The sequence below is a fragment of the Myodes glareolus genome, chromosome 18 (assembly GCF_982192425.1).
Source record: "Myodes glareolus chromosome 18, mMyoGla1.1, whole genome shotgun sequence".
NCBI lineage: Eukaryota > Metazoa > Chordata > Mammalia > Rodentia > Cricetidae > Myodes > Myodes glareolus.
Window position 1 is genome coordinate 11,502,457 of NC_142043.1, and position 16,765 is coordinate 11,519,221.

The 16,765-nt window shown below is 41.6% G+C and overlaps 1 protein-coding gene across 1 annotated transcript in view; it reads right to left on the bottom strand.

The window, feature by feature from the left end:
• Positions 1-915: 915 nt before the first annotated feature.
• The window catches only part of Znf318 (zinc finger protein 318), a 33,389-nt gene continuing 17,539 nt past the window's right edge, over positions 916-16,765 (bottom strand). Inside the window, exons 5-10 of the mRNA XM_048445295.3 lie at positions 15,177-15,276; positions 12,742-13,046; positions 6,543-6,743; positions 6,000-6,099; positions 5,407-5,525; positions 916-5,129 (exon numbers count right to left, since the gene is read on the bottom strand). Of these exons, the coding sequence (XP_048301252.3) occupies positions 1,950-5,129; positions 5,407-5,525; positions 6,000-6,099; positions 6,543-6,743; positions 12,742-13,046; positions 15,177-15,276 (4,005 nt within the window). The 3' untranslated portion in view covers positions 916-1,949. The remainder of the gene's footprint in view (positions 5,130-5,406; positions 5,526-5,999; positions 6,100-6,542; positions 6,744-12,741; positions 13,047-15,176; positions 15,277-16,765) is intronic.

Genomic DNA, 16,765 nt, shown 5'->3' on the forward strand with positions numbered 1-16,765 from the left:
TCTGAGGCCCACGCACGTGCCTTCTCACACCATACTCCAGAAAGCCGTCTTCTAAGGCCCACGCACATGCCTTCCCACACCACAGTCCAGAAAGCTGTCTTCTGACGCCCACGCATGTGCCTTCCCACACTATACTCCAGAAAGCCGTCTTCTGAGACACACACACACGCACACGCACACACACACACACGCACACACACACACACTCATACTTTACTCTGAAAAAGTAGGTCAATGGTTACTCAGGTAAATATCTGTTCTGAGATGAGGCAATAACACACAGATGAGGAACAAACACAACATGCCAACTCTAGAGATGTACAGTAACTTATCCAAAACCATGGTAAAGCAAATGGCTGAGCATAGTCAAGGACCTAGGTCTCTCACATCCATGCCTTTTCACAAAAGAAGCCATGACCTGTAAATTGGAATTAACTTAGGCTCTGGAAAAACTAAGTATTCTCATTAGACACAATCTAGGGAGCATATAAATAAGGAAAAAGGGAAGGAATCCTGAAGAAACTGGTAAGGCTGATTCTCTCAAGTCTCTGTTGAGCCAGGTTACAAACTGCTGACAAAGGAATGGCAGACGGAAATTGGAACAGAGTGTAGAAAACCCAAGGCCTGAGCCCCCTGATTCCCAAGGGTATCCTGGTCAAGCACCTGGATGTCCTGCTGAAGTTCCATTTCCAGAAGTACCCAAGGAAAGCCAAGGAGACCCCAATCCCAGACTAGTGCTGTCATTTTTTCATACTCAGGCAGCACAGGGTGCAACCGCACAACCTCCTATTCTGACAAGGAAGTGGCGCTGGAGGACAGTGCAGGCTGGGGTGGACAGCAGGGTAGCAGTTCACTATTCTAGCTTCTTTTGAAGCTCAAATGTGTACGGTGTCAAGACAAACATCCAGAAAGAAGCAGGAGATGAATACATTTATTCCAAAAAATTAACACATTAAAAATAGTTAAACTTGTCCAAGCCAACTTCATAAATTCTTTAACCTTTTATTAAACAAAATGTACAACCCAAAACAACACACTACGGCGGTATTAACATGGGTAAGGGAAAGGGTTACATCTATGCTTGTAAAACAGAAAACAGGTCCAATCCCAATTTCAGATTTTCTAGAGTTTACAACAGAAATGGTTGATAATTTAACATAAAATGTTACTGGACCACAGTATAATGAGCAAAGGCCATTTCAAAACTAAAAGTGACCCTAGAAACACAAACATTCCTGGTATTGAGCCAGGAATAAGCCTTACCGGTGTGTCGTCTTCCGAATCTGAGCCTCCCAGTTTTTCTTTCGTTTACTGAGGCCATTTTCAAACAAGTCTGTAAGTGACCAGGATCATTTGAAGCAAAGGCAACAAAGTACGGAAGGATGGAGCTAACATGCCAATAAGGGAAGTTAAACAGCAAGCAAAGAGGCTACTCACGTTGCACTTCTAACAATGTTAAGGCAGTCTCATCCAAATGAATGTAGACCTAGGGGAGGAACAATTCTTTCTTCAGTATTTTCCCATTTCGGCAAGCTTTTAGGTGTTTCTCCCAGAGAGTCATCAATTGCGCAGAAAAGTAGGTAGGAATACAACACAGTAACTGAATTCAGCTGTTCCCTTCCCCCCTCACATTCCAGAAATGGCGGCCTCAAAGCCAAAATCAAAGCACACTTTGCGGTGAACCAGATAGACATTTGACTTTAATGACAAAGAAATAATTTGGCCAAAAATCTTAAAAAATTAACAAAATATTTTTAACAGATAAGTAGAGAAGTTGTTAAGACCGATTTATCTAATATTTTAAAGGACAAGGAGTGGGGGAAATAAGTAAATTTTTTTTAGCTCCCATGAATGTTTACTGTGAAGGTTCCAGATGAGATTGCCAACCAGTCCTGGATCAGCTGAGGTCCAATTTTTAACACCGATATGATTCATCCATTCAGGTAGTCCTAGCTGTTGTAGTCATGGACATTGGCTCTTGTGTGATCTGGGATGACATCAACTGCTGCTTCTTGTTCAGGCATTTCCTGAGGGCCCATATTGCCTCCAACTACCTGATCCCTAGAGGGGGACCCTGAGGTTGGAGTTTTCACCAAATTCAAAGCACTGTCATTGTCTTCACTTACTTGAGAAACTACATCTGAGACAGATACATTCAGAATTTCTAGTGGTGGTGATCCCATCTCCAAGGAATTGCACTTAAAGTCATCTGGCTCAGACAGCGGAGAACACAGTTTCTCTTTTGGAACTCCAGATGTCCGTGTGACAAAATCGACAAGGTCTGGAAGGCAAGGAGATGGTCCAAAGCCTGAAGGACTGACTGTTGTGGATTCCATTCTGAGTAAATCTTTCGGCAATTGTGCAGCTTCTTTTACCTCCTCAGACAACATTCCTCCAGCCAATAGGTCAAGGGCCTGGTGTGTTCTCTCACCTCCCAAGTCATGGTCAACATTCTCTACAATGTGTCCTGTTTCTGGGCAGCTAGAGGTGATTCTTCCATTGCTGGAATTAGATGAACTATGTTCACCCTCTGTTTCAAAATTAAGCACCATAGTCTTGGGAGATTCTAATGGAAACCCAGAAAAAGATGGTATTGGTTCAAAGTCACTGGGACCAGAGGGATCACATACTACAGCTAATACAGAATTTTCTTCAGACATTCTCTGTGACAAGGCAGCTGGTGAGCTACACGCTTGCTCTGTCTGAGCACTGCAGATCTCAGCATGCACATCCCCCAGATTCCTCAGGGCAGCAAGTCCCTCTGCTTTTGCGTGCATAGCTTCAAGGTTTTCCAAGGCTTTTCTTTCTACTGTCACTATTAGTTCTGGACAGGTATCTTGTAGCTCCACAGCTTCCACCCCTAATTTCTCTGGATTCCTTTCTGGTTTTTTTGGGCTCTCCCAAGTCTCTGGTTTCTTTAAACACATATTTGATCTAGGTGGGGACAACATAAGTAATTCAGGGACACCTTTTGAATTCTGGAGCAATGATGAAAACGAGTCTATTTTTGCCCTTTTGGAAGAGAGGGACTGACTCAATTCAATTACTACTTTACTTGGACTTTCATGTCCTGTCAATTTCCTAGACTGTCCCAGCTCTTTGTCAATTGTTGATAATTTGGGTTGTCCTATGTTTTCTTCCCATGTGTTTCTATTGCCGTGGTTCAAACTGGAATCTTCTATGCTGTGGAGTCCAATGCTGGCCCCTGATTCCTTTTCTTTGTCTTCTTCTTCTTCTTTTTTTTTTTTTAAGGTTAGTTCCCCTGATTCTTTTTCAACTGTTACCTTTCCTTTTAATTCAGTATTTCTCTTCACTTCTCTTTCTCTACAATCCTCTAACTGGTTCAACTCTTGGTTCTTGTTTCGATTATCCATGAAGTTCATTTCTACCATCTCCTGAGATCCCTTGGTATGACAGTGTGTATCTGATAGATGAGAAGCCGAAGGTGAGTCTGTATCAGGTGGTTCTGGTTCTCCCAGATCAAATTTGACATTCCCCTCTGGAGGTCTATCCTTATCACTATCACACTGGAAGGAAGCAGAAGTCCACGTGGTCGAAGTGTCTGTCTTTGGGGTAACCATTTCATAAGGCCTGCTTTGGTACAACCTTGTCAGAGGCTGTAGGAAGCTATAGCTGCTGTCTCTACTTTTGGGGTCTATATGTTCTACAACTGACCATTTCTCTATGGACACCAGACCTTTTGAAATGGGATCTTCAAGTTTGCTGATTACAGGAGCAGTGACCAAACCATTATCTTGAGGCAGGTCCTCTGGGGATACACTACTGTTCAAAGCAGAAGTGGAAGAGATATCTGAAATTTCAGTTCTAGGAAGGTTGCCATTTTCCAATGAACTACTACTCAGCTTAGTCTCATGGCCCCCCTTCCCACCACTGCTGTAGAATATGTCATACAGGTCCTTAGCATTGGCTGTTGCTAAGCACAAATTTCGCTTTTCTAATTTTTTGGCCTGCTCACTGAATACACTTGAAAGGGGTGGTGGAGGTCGCACTAACATAGAGATTAGGGTCTGATCCCGGTCACTCTCACTCACCCCAGGAGCTGTCTCATCAGAAGGAATGGCAGTTGATTGTTCTGAGGCCGTGAAGGCTACAGGCAACCCTTGGTTCAAAATCTTAGGACCTTGGAAGCCAAGCCCGAGAGTCTGAGATACAACTGAATTAGATTTCACAGAAGTTAAGACAGCATCTGTTTGAGCAGGAGATGGGGCAGACAGATGAGGTATAGCCAGGGGTGGTGGTGGTGGAGGTGGAGGTGGAGGTGGAGGTGGTGGCGGCAGAGCCAACATTTGCTCAGGTACTTGGGGTGGCTCATTCTTTGCAGCCAGTTCCATTTTTTCCTCTGCAGAGCCTTTTAGAATCACCTCTTCCCCTCCAAAAGCTTTGGAGATGATATCTGGAGGCAAGAGTAGATCAGATGAAGACTCTTTAACCACTGGAAGAGGTCTGGCAGAGGTCCCAGAGGACTTGATGGACAGAAAGGTGTTAAGAGGGGCAGGCTTGCTCACTGTGGCTGAACCTGATTTGCGGAGTACCGTGGATGGGATAGGCAGGTTAGGTCGGATCTTTGTCTGTGTTGAAGTTGTAACAACAGGTGTCCAGGGGCTAGTATGTGCAACAACAGTTTTGCCAGAAAGCTTGATTTTGATGGGCTTTGCCTTCCCGGTTTCAGCTTTTCCATCGTCTTTGTCCTTACTGTTTTCCACAATGTCTTCCTTAGGGGCACTTGGGGCTATCACTGAACTTTTTTCTTCGTCTTTCTCTGGCTTCTTCCAACTGAACTTTCCAAAAGAAGATGCTACTGCTGATTCCTTTTTTACCTCTTCTCTTACTAGGAGTTTGAGGCTAGCATTCCTTTTAACTTCACCCTTTTCAGGGGAATTTCCACCCTCAGAGGGCTGGTCCTCTAATTCTACTGAGGCTTTCTCATCTTCCTTTGCTTCTTTCACAACTTTTGCCTTTTTTTCTATCTTCTCCTCCTTTGGTTTCTCACTAAGTTTGCGCTTTAGCTCACTTTGCCGTCTTCGCTCTGTTTCTAGGACCACAGCCAAGCCAGCTTGGCGGTCCAGATTTCTTCGTTCTTCATACAATGGGTTTTCTTCCACATATTGCTGAAAAGAGAAAAGATAAAGATAAAATTTGATAAATTATCAAATTGCTCTAAGAGAGAGTCATGGCCCTTGCCACTGCTACAACTCATTTAAGAATAAATCACTGGAAAAATCTTTTCAAGAACTACAGATAATTCAATTAGCTTCTCTCACTAGGACTGAGAACTTCCTAGTGAGAAGGGGTGTGAAATCAGTGACTTTCTAACTCTGATATTTGACAAAGTCAAAGGAATTAGTACAGAGAAGTGGAGAATTCCACAAGGACACAAAGACCAACCTTGTATTTTTCATTGTGCTGGTGACCCTTCACATGCTGCTCTCCAGAAATTGGATCCCCCAAAAATTCCTCACAAAGTTGGCAGTAGAATCCAGTGGTGGGAATCAGAAACTCAGAGCCTGAAAGAAATAGAAAATAAGAAGCAAGCCTTTTCCATCAAGGATGAACAGGCAAATCCCATCACTCTACTGCAGTAAGATGACTGTGCCAACTTTGGGGTCAGAAGTGGCATTTAGATGAATCTCAAGAGCATGCTCTGTCTGGCCTAAGGCTTTACTCTCTATCTAGTCTTTCTACCTCTTAGGTACATTACTAGCCAGTAGTACCCTACGCCAGATCCATTCCTTAAGCTCTAACATGTACCAAGCATCTTAGAGGAGATTTAAAAACCATTTTCCCAAATAGTTAATTCACTCATTTGCATGAGGGGCTCTCATGAAGTACTAAGTCCTCAGGGGTCATCTCTAAGCATACTGACTACTTGAAAAGGCAAGAAACAAAACTTTAAAGACATTTGATTTCTCAAACTTCTAAATAAAAACACTTCAAAATATTTTATGGATTTTAGTTGAAAAGGCAGGGAGGAAACTTACCTTTTGCAGGAACAGTTATCTTGTCAGTTCGCTTTACAGTGTCTTGCTTAGCCTCACTCTGAGTCTTTGAAGCCCAAGGTCTGTTGTAGGGATCCAGTGTCTATTTGCAAGAGGCAGAGGTGCTCATACAACAGCACTAAAATCTCAATGACCCTTTTCTTCCCCTAAGTATCAGACCAGGGAACCAGCAGTCCTTAGCTACCCACCCCCACCCACCAACTCTGCCAACTGTTTAAACGGAATCACCTGTGGAAAAGGTAAAAATATGTTAGCTCAGGTACTAGAAACAGAGAAATAAAAATTCAGGTACTGAAGGAATCAAGAGACAGAAGCCTCACTTACACTTGTGCGGTGTTTAGTTATGGTAGCCCCTGAGCTGAGCCCTGGGGATGGCATCCTTTGTTCTTATCTCTTGACTCTTCAGACTGGGGCTCCTGCCCATCTGAGAATGTTTTATCTTCCAGCTTTGTAATGCAGATGGGCGCACAGAAAATGAAGGGGAATGAGGGTGATAGTAGAAACAACTGTGGTCAGGATACCTACCTGTGTGTGCTTCTTAGTGTGCATATGGGTGAAGAAGTCAAACATGGTCCCACATATGGTGTTACAGTCTTTGCACCAGTGATTGCCAGCATCATAATACTCATAAGCAGCAACAGGCTGGTCAGATTGCTTAGAGTTTGGCTGGAGGCTTTCAGTAGAATTAGGGCTCTTGATACAGGAATTTTCATTTACTGCTGATTCCTAGAGAGAAAAACTTACACTTATAAAGAATTTAAGGCAGAGTAGATTTATATACTCTGAAAAACCAGATGGTAATCATAGGAAATATGACCATATATGTCTAGTGTCTAAAATAAAAAGCTATATAAGATGGGGAGAATCTTAATAGAACCTGTATTCAAAGTTCAAGAACCAGGCAGTGGTGGTGTACACCTTCAATCCCAGCACTCAGGAGGCAGAGGTGGATCTCTGTGAGTTCAAGGTCAGCCTGGTCTACAAGAGCTAGTTTCAGGACAGGCTCCAAAGCTACAGAGGAACCCTGTCTTGAAAAACAAAAACAAAACAACAACAACAACAACAACAAAAAAACCCAAAAGAATTAGGCCCTACAGTTCTTTCATATCAAGAACAAAAACTACTGGGGCTGGAAAGACGGTTTTTAAGAGCACTGGCTGCTCTTGCAGAGGACCAGGAATCAGTTCCAAGTACCCACACGATGGCTCACAACTGCCTGTAACTTCAGTTCCAGGGGATCTAACACTCTCTTCTGGCTTCTGAGGGCACTACACAGATGTGATACACATACATACATGCAGGCAAATTACTCACATACACAGAAATAATAGAATCTTAAAAAAACCACATATGCTTATACATCCTAAAGTTTTTTCTAAAAGAATACCAAGATCTCTGGGCAGTAGGGATGCATGCCTTTAATCCCAGCACTCAGAAAGCAGAGGCAGGCTGTGAGTTCGAGGCCAGCCTGGTCTATAGAGTGAGTTCCAGGACAGCCAGGGCTACACAGAGAAATCCTGTCTTGAAAAACCAGAACCAAAACCAAATAATAATGATGATGATGTAATAATAATAATAATAATAATAATAAAAATAAAAATACCAAGATCCAAGATCCTATGGGACAAGTGAGATGGCTCAGCAGGTAAAAACCTGATGATCTGAGTTTGATTTCCAGAATTCATGTAAAACACTAGATCTGGTGTTATACATTTGTGATACTAGCCCTCCTAGGGAGAGACAGGAGGTAGAGACAGGAGGAATGCCTGAAAGCTCATGGCCAGCTGGCTTGCAACTTGAAGCACAGCAGAGACATCAAAAACAAAGTGGAAGGAGAGAAGTAACTCCTAAAAGTTGTCTTCTCACATGCTCTCTCTCTCTCTCTCTCTCTCTCTCACACACACACCCCTAAATAAAATGTAATTATATATACATATACACACACATGTATATGTGCATATAAATAAAATATAATTTTATATGTATGTATGTGTATATATGTGTGTGTTTAAAATATATATGTTACATATATATATATTATATGTTTAAAATATATATATTTTAAAGAGACTATCCAAGATTGTGAAAAGATTTGACTGCATCTGATGAAGGGAACTAGAGAACACCAGTGGAGTCAGGTGGCGGCAGCGCATGCCTTTAATCCCAGTACTTGGGAGGCAGAAGCAGGTGGATCTCTGTGAGTTTGAAGCCAGTACACAGCAAGTTCCAAAACAGGTCCAAAGCAACAGAGAAACCCTGACTTGTAAAACATGAAACAGAGAGAGAGAGAGAGAGAGAGAGAGAGAGAGAGAGAGAGAGAGAGAGAGAGAGAATACAAGAGTGGAAAGGAGTCATTTCATTTCACTATACCCTTCAGTAGACACTGCAAGTAGTACCTATGGAAATAGATATGCTGAATTAAAATCAAAGTAACTAGAAAGGGCTGGAGAGATGGCTCAGAGGTTAAGAGCATTGCCTGCTCTTCCAAAGGTCCTGAGTTCAATTCCCAGCAACCACACGGTGGCTCACAACCATTTGTAATGAGGTCTAGTGCCCTCTTCTGGCCTGCAGGCATACATGCAGACAGAACATTGTATACATAATAAATAAATTTTTAAAAAAAGAAAAAAAAAGTAACCAGAAAGAAATAGGTGGCTAGCAAGTTAAGAATATGACGAAACTAAGTAACAAGTAAAATCACTGTTCTTATGTGTCCTGGTACATATGGAAAGCCAATGCTGCACACAAATAAAGCAGCAGTAATTTCCATGGATGACCTAAAGGAATCAGATCAAATATTCCTAAATTGCCTATAAGCCACCAAGAGAAGTTAATAACACCTTTGAGTTAACAATTAATTCTATTCACTTTGTGTGTGTACATGCAGGTTCATTATGTGACATGGCATGTGTTTGGAGATCAGAGAACAACTTTTGGAGTCAGTTCCTGCCTTCTGCCTTATTGAGGAAAGGTATCTTTCATTTATAATGCTATGATGTATTTTCTAAGCTAAGTGGCTGTAGTAGTTTGAATAAAAATGGCACCCACAGGACCACAGGGAGTGGCACTATTAGGAGATGTGGCCTTGTTGGATGAGGTATGGCTTTATTGGAGGAGGTATGTCACTAGGGGGTGGGCTCTTAGGTCTCAGAAGCTCCTAGGTAAACTGGGAGCAAAGGGAGGTGGTAAAGGGGAGGATTTTGGAGATGAGAACATGAGGGAATGGGATGGTTGGTGGGGGGGATGGAGTGGGAGAGCAATGAAAGACAGCTCTTGATACAGAGAGTCACTATGGGGTTAGGAAGAAACCTGGTACTAGGGAAGTTCCCAAGAATCTTCAAGGATCACCCCAGCTAAGATTCCTAGCAACAGTAGAGAGGGTGGTGTGAACTGGCCTTCCCCTGTAATCAGACTGGTGAATACCCCAACTATCACCATAGTCTTCATCTAGCAACAGATGGAACCAGATGCAGAGATCCGCAACAAAGTACCAGGCCAAGCTCCAGGAATCCAATCAAAGAGGGGGAGGAGGAAATATATGAGAAAGGGAGGTCAAGATCATGATGGACAGAGAAACCCTGTCTCAAAAATAAAAAAAAAATCATGATGGAGAAATCTATAGAGACAATTGAACCACGCTCATGGAAACTTATGAACTCTATTCAGACAGCTGTGGAGCCTCCATGGGACCTAACTAGGCCCTCTATCTGTGGAATACAGTGGAGAAGCTTGGACTATCTGAGAAGTCCATGGCAATAGGACCAGGATCTAACCCTGGTGCATGAGTTAGCTTGTTGGAGCCCATTTCCTATGGTGGGATGCCATGTTAAGCTTTAACGAACGGGGGAGGGGCTTGATCCTTAATGTGCTAGACTTTGTTGACTCCCCATAGGAGACCTTACCCATTGGGAGGAGTAGGGGGTGTTGAGGACGAGAGGAGGCTGGAGAAGGGGTGGCGGGGAGGAGAGAACTGTGGTTGGAATGTAAAAGAAAATTTATAAAAAAAAAGAGTTGCTGTGGTCATGATATCTCTTCACAGCAACAGAAATCCTAAGACAGAAGTTGGTACTAGGGACTGGGATATTATTATGATAAGCCAAACTATGCTTTTGTTTGGAAGAATGTGAACTTTGGGTTAGGAAAGCAGTAGAATGCTTTAAGCTAAGCTTACTGGGCCATACTAGTAGGAACATGGAAGACAGTGGTGCTGAGGGTAATTTAAACTGTATGGGCCTGCCTCAAGAGGTTTCTGAAGAGACTATTAATATGTGACCTACAGATTGTTCTTATAATATTTTGGCAAAGAATGTAGCTACTTTTTGAAGAGTTTTATATTAATGCAGAGGAAATTCCAAAACAGCCTAGTATTGACTGTTGTGTGGTTATTAGTAGTCACTCTTATGAAGATCTATAATGAAAAGGAGCAAGCCCGCATGCCTTTAATCCCAGCACTCAGGAGGCAGAGGCAGGCGGATCTCTGTGAGTTTGAGGCCAGCCTGGTCTACAAGAGCCAGTTCTAGTACAGGCTCCAAAGCTACAGAGAAACCCTGTCTCGAAAAACAAAAACAAACAAACAAAAAAAAAAAACAAAAAACAAAAAAAAAAGAAGAAAGAAAGAAAGGAAAGGAAAAAAAGAAAAAGAAAAGGAACAAGCTGAGCAGAAAATAGATTTTAAAAAGCCTGATGTTAGATAGAATAAAGGGAGTGATAACCTCAGGGCAACATTCCATCCAGCTAAGCTTCCAACTTGTATAAAGGAATTAAAGGAAAGTTTAGGGCCAAATGTGGTAGGGCATACCTTTAATGCCAGCACTCCAAAGGCAGAGGCAAGTGGACCTCTGAGTTTTAGGCCAGTCTGGCCTACAGAGCAAGTTCCAGAACAACCAAGTTTAGGCAGTAAAGGAAACCATCAAAAAACAGAAAGCTGGTGAAGATGTAATATTCTAATCCCAGCAAACAGCAGAACTTGTGACTTTGGTCACATGGTTCTGGCTTTAAAGAAGAAAAAAGAGCTATGGAAATTACCTTCATGACTAAGGAAAGCTGCTGAGGCCAGGTATATGTTAGAGATGTCCCTGCATGGAGGTCTAAAGAGGCCATTGTGTGAAGCTATGAAGGCGAAGCCTAGATTGATTGCTTTGAAGACCCCAAAATGTTAGAGATGCTAGAGCCATAGGATACTAGTCACAAAGAGCTGCTAACATGGAATGGAACCAGTCTAAAGAGAGAGAAGTGTGCAGCATCAACAAAGCTGAAAGGAGTTGGAGATCTGAAGAGAGTTTTGACATCATACATGGAACTGCAGAGTTTGGAGTTTGCCCAGCTGGGTTTTGGCCTTGCTTTGGCCCAGTATTTCCTTACTATGCACCTTTCTGTAATAGTAATGTATATCCTGTGCTATTATATGCTGAAAGTATGTGATCTGCTTTTTCATTTTGATTTGTTTTGCAGGTGATTACAGTTAAGAGATTGCATAAATCTCAGATGAGACCTCAAACTTTTAAACAAGTTTGAGACTGTTACAGATTATGAGGACTAAATGTATTTTGCATTATGATATGGCTACAAGTCTATGAGGGCCAGGGAGTAGAATGTGGTGGCTTAAAAGTGGCCCCTACAGGACCATCGGGAGTGGCACTATTAGGAGGTGTGGCCTTGTTGGAGTGATTTTGTTGGAGGAGGTGTGTCACTAGGGGTGGGTTTTGAGGTCTCAGAAGCTCAAGCTAGGTCTAGAGTGACATTCACTTCCAGCTGCCTGTTGATCAGATGTAGAACCCTCAGATATCTCTCCAGCTCAACATCTGCCCGCATGCCACCATGTTTCCTGTCATGACTATAATGGACTAAACCTTTGAAACTGTAAGTTAGCCCCAATTAAGTGTTTTCCTTTCTAAGAGTTTCTGTGGTTGGGGGCTGGAGAGATGGCTCAGTGGTTAAGAGCACTGACTGTTCTTCCGGGGGATCCTGGTTCGATTCCCAGCAACCACATGGCAGCTCACAACTGTCTCTAACTCCAAGATGCAACACCCTCACACAGAAATACATCCCAATAAAATAAAAAAATTTAAAAAAAAAGAGTTTCTGTGGTCATGGTGTCTCTTCACAGCAATAAAAACCCTAAGACAGTGGCCCTTGAGTTTCTGGCTCATTCTTCTGCTTCTACTGGCCATCATCTTAGAACAAGTGGATCTATAGACAAAAATGACACTGAATCCCACTTTTTACAGGTTCTGAGAATTGAACTCAAGTTATCCAGCTTGTCTAGTAAGTGCTTCTACCTGCTGAGCCAGCTACCCAGCCTGAATTCTCTTTTAAAATGTAACTCTCCAATCCTATCAATAAAAAATGTTTTTATGTATATGAATTAGTCACTAGGTTAGGAAAAGGCACTTAGGAAATGAGAATCTTGGCTAGATGAATAATGGTAAGGAAGAGAGACGAGAGGCATGCAGTGGAGCTGAGAGGTAGGAAGGGAGTGTCGTAACCACTAGCTCTGTGTGAGGAGACGACTGAGAATTCAGCAGCACTGACTGTGCTGGCGCAGGCCTTTAATCCCAGCATTCTAGAGCCAAGGGGGTATCTGTGAGTTCAGGGCTAGCATGGTCTACACAGTGAGTTTCAGGCCAGCCAAGACTACATAGTAAGACCCTGTTACAAAAACATATTTGCAAGCTTCTATAGGAATTCCTAGGGGAAAAAAGTAACAGCAAAGTTATATTATTACCTTGTTGTTAGAGGAAGAGTTTGAGGGTGACAACTCTTTTTCTGGGCTCTTAGATTTTTCTCCTTTTTCAGGCTTCTCTGTAGACTCTTTACTGTCATTTGAGGATTTTAGGGATTTATCAAAGATGTCAATTCCCAAGATTTGTGCCACTTTGTCCAGTTCAGATTGCTTCTTTTCTGCTTCTTCTGTCTCTTTATGTAGCTCTGTGATGTCCTTCATAATGCTATCCTGGAGTCGACTCACCTCCATCAGAAGTGGGTCTTTATGACCATCCTTCTCCCTTCGCTTCTTGCGCAGCATCTCCCCTGAATGGTCAGATGTTTATCAGAAGAAATCCATGGAAGGGAAACTATGAGAACTCATTCCCTAGGTTTCTAAGTACATATAGCTCTGTAAGCTATATGATTACAAAATCGTTTTCCACCAAAAAATAAAGCAAGAAAGATTCTGTTTCCATAGAGGGTTGAAGGGCAAGTGATCACATTCGCTTTTGGTAAGGATAAGTTAAAGTTCTAGAGATAGGGCTTCAGGAGCTCCACCAACACTCCAAATGATATATGCAGGTTTGTATTTATGTGCCTCCTAAAAAGATTATGTGACTTTATCTGATTTAAGAACACTGCCAATTTCTATAATGGTTTATGCCTAATGTCATTTCTTGTTCATAACTGTAGGTCAGTCCTTACAGGACAAAATAAGTTATTTCATCTTAAACATTACAAATTCAGACAGAAACAATTATACTTTTCTGTCCTCTTTCATACTAATATCCAGTTGCAGTATTTAGAAGCATTGTTATTTTTCCCTCATGCAAATGAATATTTAAAAGCACAGATGAAGAAATGGAAGGCAGTGCATATCTGGAATCCCATCACTTTGAAGGTAGAGACAGGAGGATCAGGAGTTCAAGTTCCTCCTGAGCTACACAGTGAATCTGAGACGTATAGGCTACAAAAAATACAAAATGCAAAACAAAAATAAGAGGAAATGAAAACAGAATAAAAAAATTACAGAATATTTTGGGCTAAAAAGAGAGATCTTAAAGTGATGAGCAGATATCAAAAGGACACTACCAACAACTCAAAGTGGTCCCCACTAACTAAATATGGAAAAAATTTAGCATGGAAATAAATAATGACAATGACAGATGATAACATAATTATCACTGAATGAATATATACTCATACAATGACTAAACAAATTGGGGTAGGGGTTAGAAGTCCCTTCTTAAAACAGAAACCACACTACATAGAAGGAATAACAAAATTAGAAAAAAATCACTATTTAACAACCATCAAAACAAGTTTCTCAGGGTAGAAACAGTAATTAAAACTGGTGGGAAGAAGCTTCAAGAATAATTTTTACTATAGTTACAAAGATTTCCCCTGAAAGACACTATCGATGTAAACTTGACATTGTTTTTGCCAGTCTTGCCAAGATGTATAATCCAAACTTAATCATAAAGAAACATCAGATAAATTAAGGATAAATTAAGAAACATTCTATAAAACACATGACCTTTTCTAAAATATCAAATTATGAATAGAAAGGCTCAGGATCTATTATTAAATGGTAAAGGACTAAAAGACTGACAACTGAATGTGATAAGTCTTTGTGATAAAACAAATGGTAAAATATAAATAACATTGGTAGATTAGCTATTACAATTAATTTCCTAATTTTAAAAATCTTTTTGCATGTGTGTGTGTATGACTCTCTGTGTGTGCACAAGTTCACACATATCCTTATGAAAGTCAAAGGGCAAGCTTGGGTATCTGTCCTCACCTTCTATCATGCTTATGAAGAATTTGATCTGCTGCTGCATACACCAGGCTTGTGGGGATTCTCTTGTTTTTGCGTGCCATCTTGCCACAGAAATGCTGAGATTGTAGATGCATGCTATTGTATCTGACCTTCTGTGGGTTCTGAGAATCTAAACTCAGGTCCTCATGCTTGTATAGCAAGCCATCAGCCTATTCCTAATTCCCTAATTTTGATTAGTGTATTGTATACTTGAATTCCTGTTAGGAAATACATACTGAAGTTCTAAAGGATATCCTATCTACAACGTATTCTAAAAGAGTTCAGGAAAAATTACACATTAAATGCCAGGCATGGTGGCACACACCTTTAACCCCAGCACTCAAAAGGCAGAGGCAGGCGAATGTCTGAGTTGAGGCCAGCCTGGTCTACAGAGTGAGTTCCAGGATAGACAGAGCTACACAGAGAAACCCTGTCTCAAAACAAACAACAAACAACAAACTGCATACTTAAATACAAAGAGAGGAAGAGAGAGTGGGTAGAAAGAGAAGGAGAACAGAAGTATATGCCCACACTGCTCTTGCTGACCGCATCTGAGCACCAGCACCTCTGCACTGGTCTCCTACAGTTACTATCTACACGACAAGGAGGTCAGGCAAGGGGTTGCCTGATACCTTGCTGTTTATGAAGCCGCTCCAGCTCAGTCCTGAGATAAAACATTTTCTTCTGTCGGGCTTCCTGGTCAGTCTTCAGTTTTTCTCTCTCTTCAATAACCTACAGAGTACAAAACAGTAAAAGAGTGTATCTGAAGTTCCCAGAAAAGATCAAGAGGGTATGTAGAGGAGGCAGAGGTGACATCTGTGTTAAGGATTCTATATGGTGATGTGACTGTGGAGAGTTAAATTGTTGAAGACCAGAGCCAAACTATTTTGACTCCCTTTAAAATCACCCACAGCACACACCTGTGGACTGTCTGACCTAACATCCTGTGACTACCAAAACCAAAACAAAACCAGACAATTTTTTTTTTTAAAACAGGATTTCTGTGTAGCTTTGGAGCCTAACCTGGAACTTTCTCTGTAGAACTCACAAAGATCTGCCTGCCTCTGGGATTAAAGGCATGCGTTACCACTGCCCAACATATTCTGTAAATACTTTTATAACTTATTTTGTTCTGTAACTAATAAAAATCTCACATAACTTAGCCAGGTGGTAGTGGCGCACACCTTTAATCTCAGCACTCAGAAGACAGAGGCAGGCAGATCTCTGTGAGTTTAGGCCAGCCTGGTCTACAAAGCTAGTTCCAAGACAGCCAGGACTAGAGAGGGAAACCTGTTTTGAAAACAAAAACCCTCCACAGTGAAACATGGTATTTGTGTTCACGGGTCATGGTCACTCACTTTTTTTTTTTTTTTGGTTTTTCAAGACACAGTTTCTCTGTGCAGCCCTGGCTATCTAGAATTCACTCTGTAAACCAGGCTGGTCTGGAACTGTCTGCCTCTAACTCCCGAGTCCTGGGATTAAAGGTGTGCGTGGGCCACCACTGCTCAGCCAGAATGAATTTATACCCTTTACAAACTGTTTTTGTATTTTTAGGAGTCCCTGTTTCCAACATCCTCCTTTTCTATTTAGCTCTTACACTGGTATCTTAAAGTCTAGTGCAGTGGCACTTACCTCTAAATCTTAGCACTTACATGCTTTTGCAAAAGGATTGCTGTAAATTCCAGGTCAGCCTGGTCTATATAGTATGCTCCAGGAAAGCCAGGGTCACAGAGCAAGACCCAGTCTCAAAATAACCAACCCTTCAGCCAGAGTTCAAATGCCTGGACATAGAAGCTTTGTTTGTAGTCAAAGTAACGTTTTATTCAGATCCAAGTTCAAAACCAGGATTTTATCCTTTTATTCAGAACTATACTACCAAGAAAGTTTTCAAGCAGGAAGTAAAGCCACTGACAACACCACTGCATAGTGACTCTGAACCCAGGGATAAAGATAAAGAAAAGGAGTGAAATGTGGTTATGATTCATTATATCAGCTGTATTATGTATTTTGTATTATTTAAGCTTCACATTTTCTCCATTTTACATTAGGAAAAGTAAGGTCATATAGGATTAAGTATCTCAGGGCTAGAATGCTCAGCAGTTAAGAGCATGTACTGATCATGTAGAGGACCTGAATTCAGTTCCCAATACCCACATCAGGTGGCTTACAACTGCCTGTAACTCTAGTTCCAGGGCATCCTATATCCTCTTCTGGACTTCCT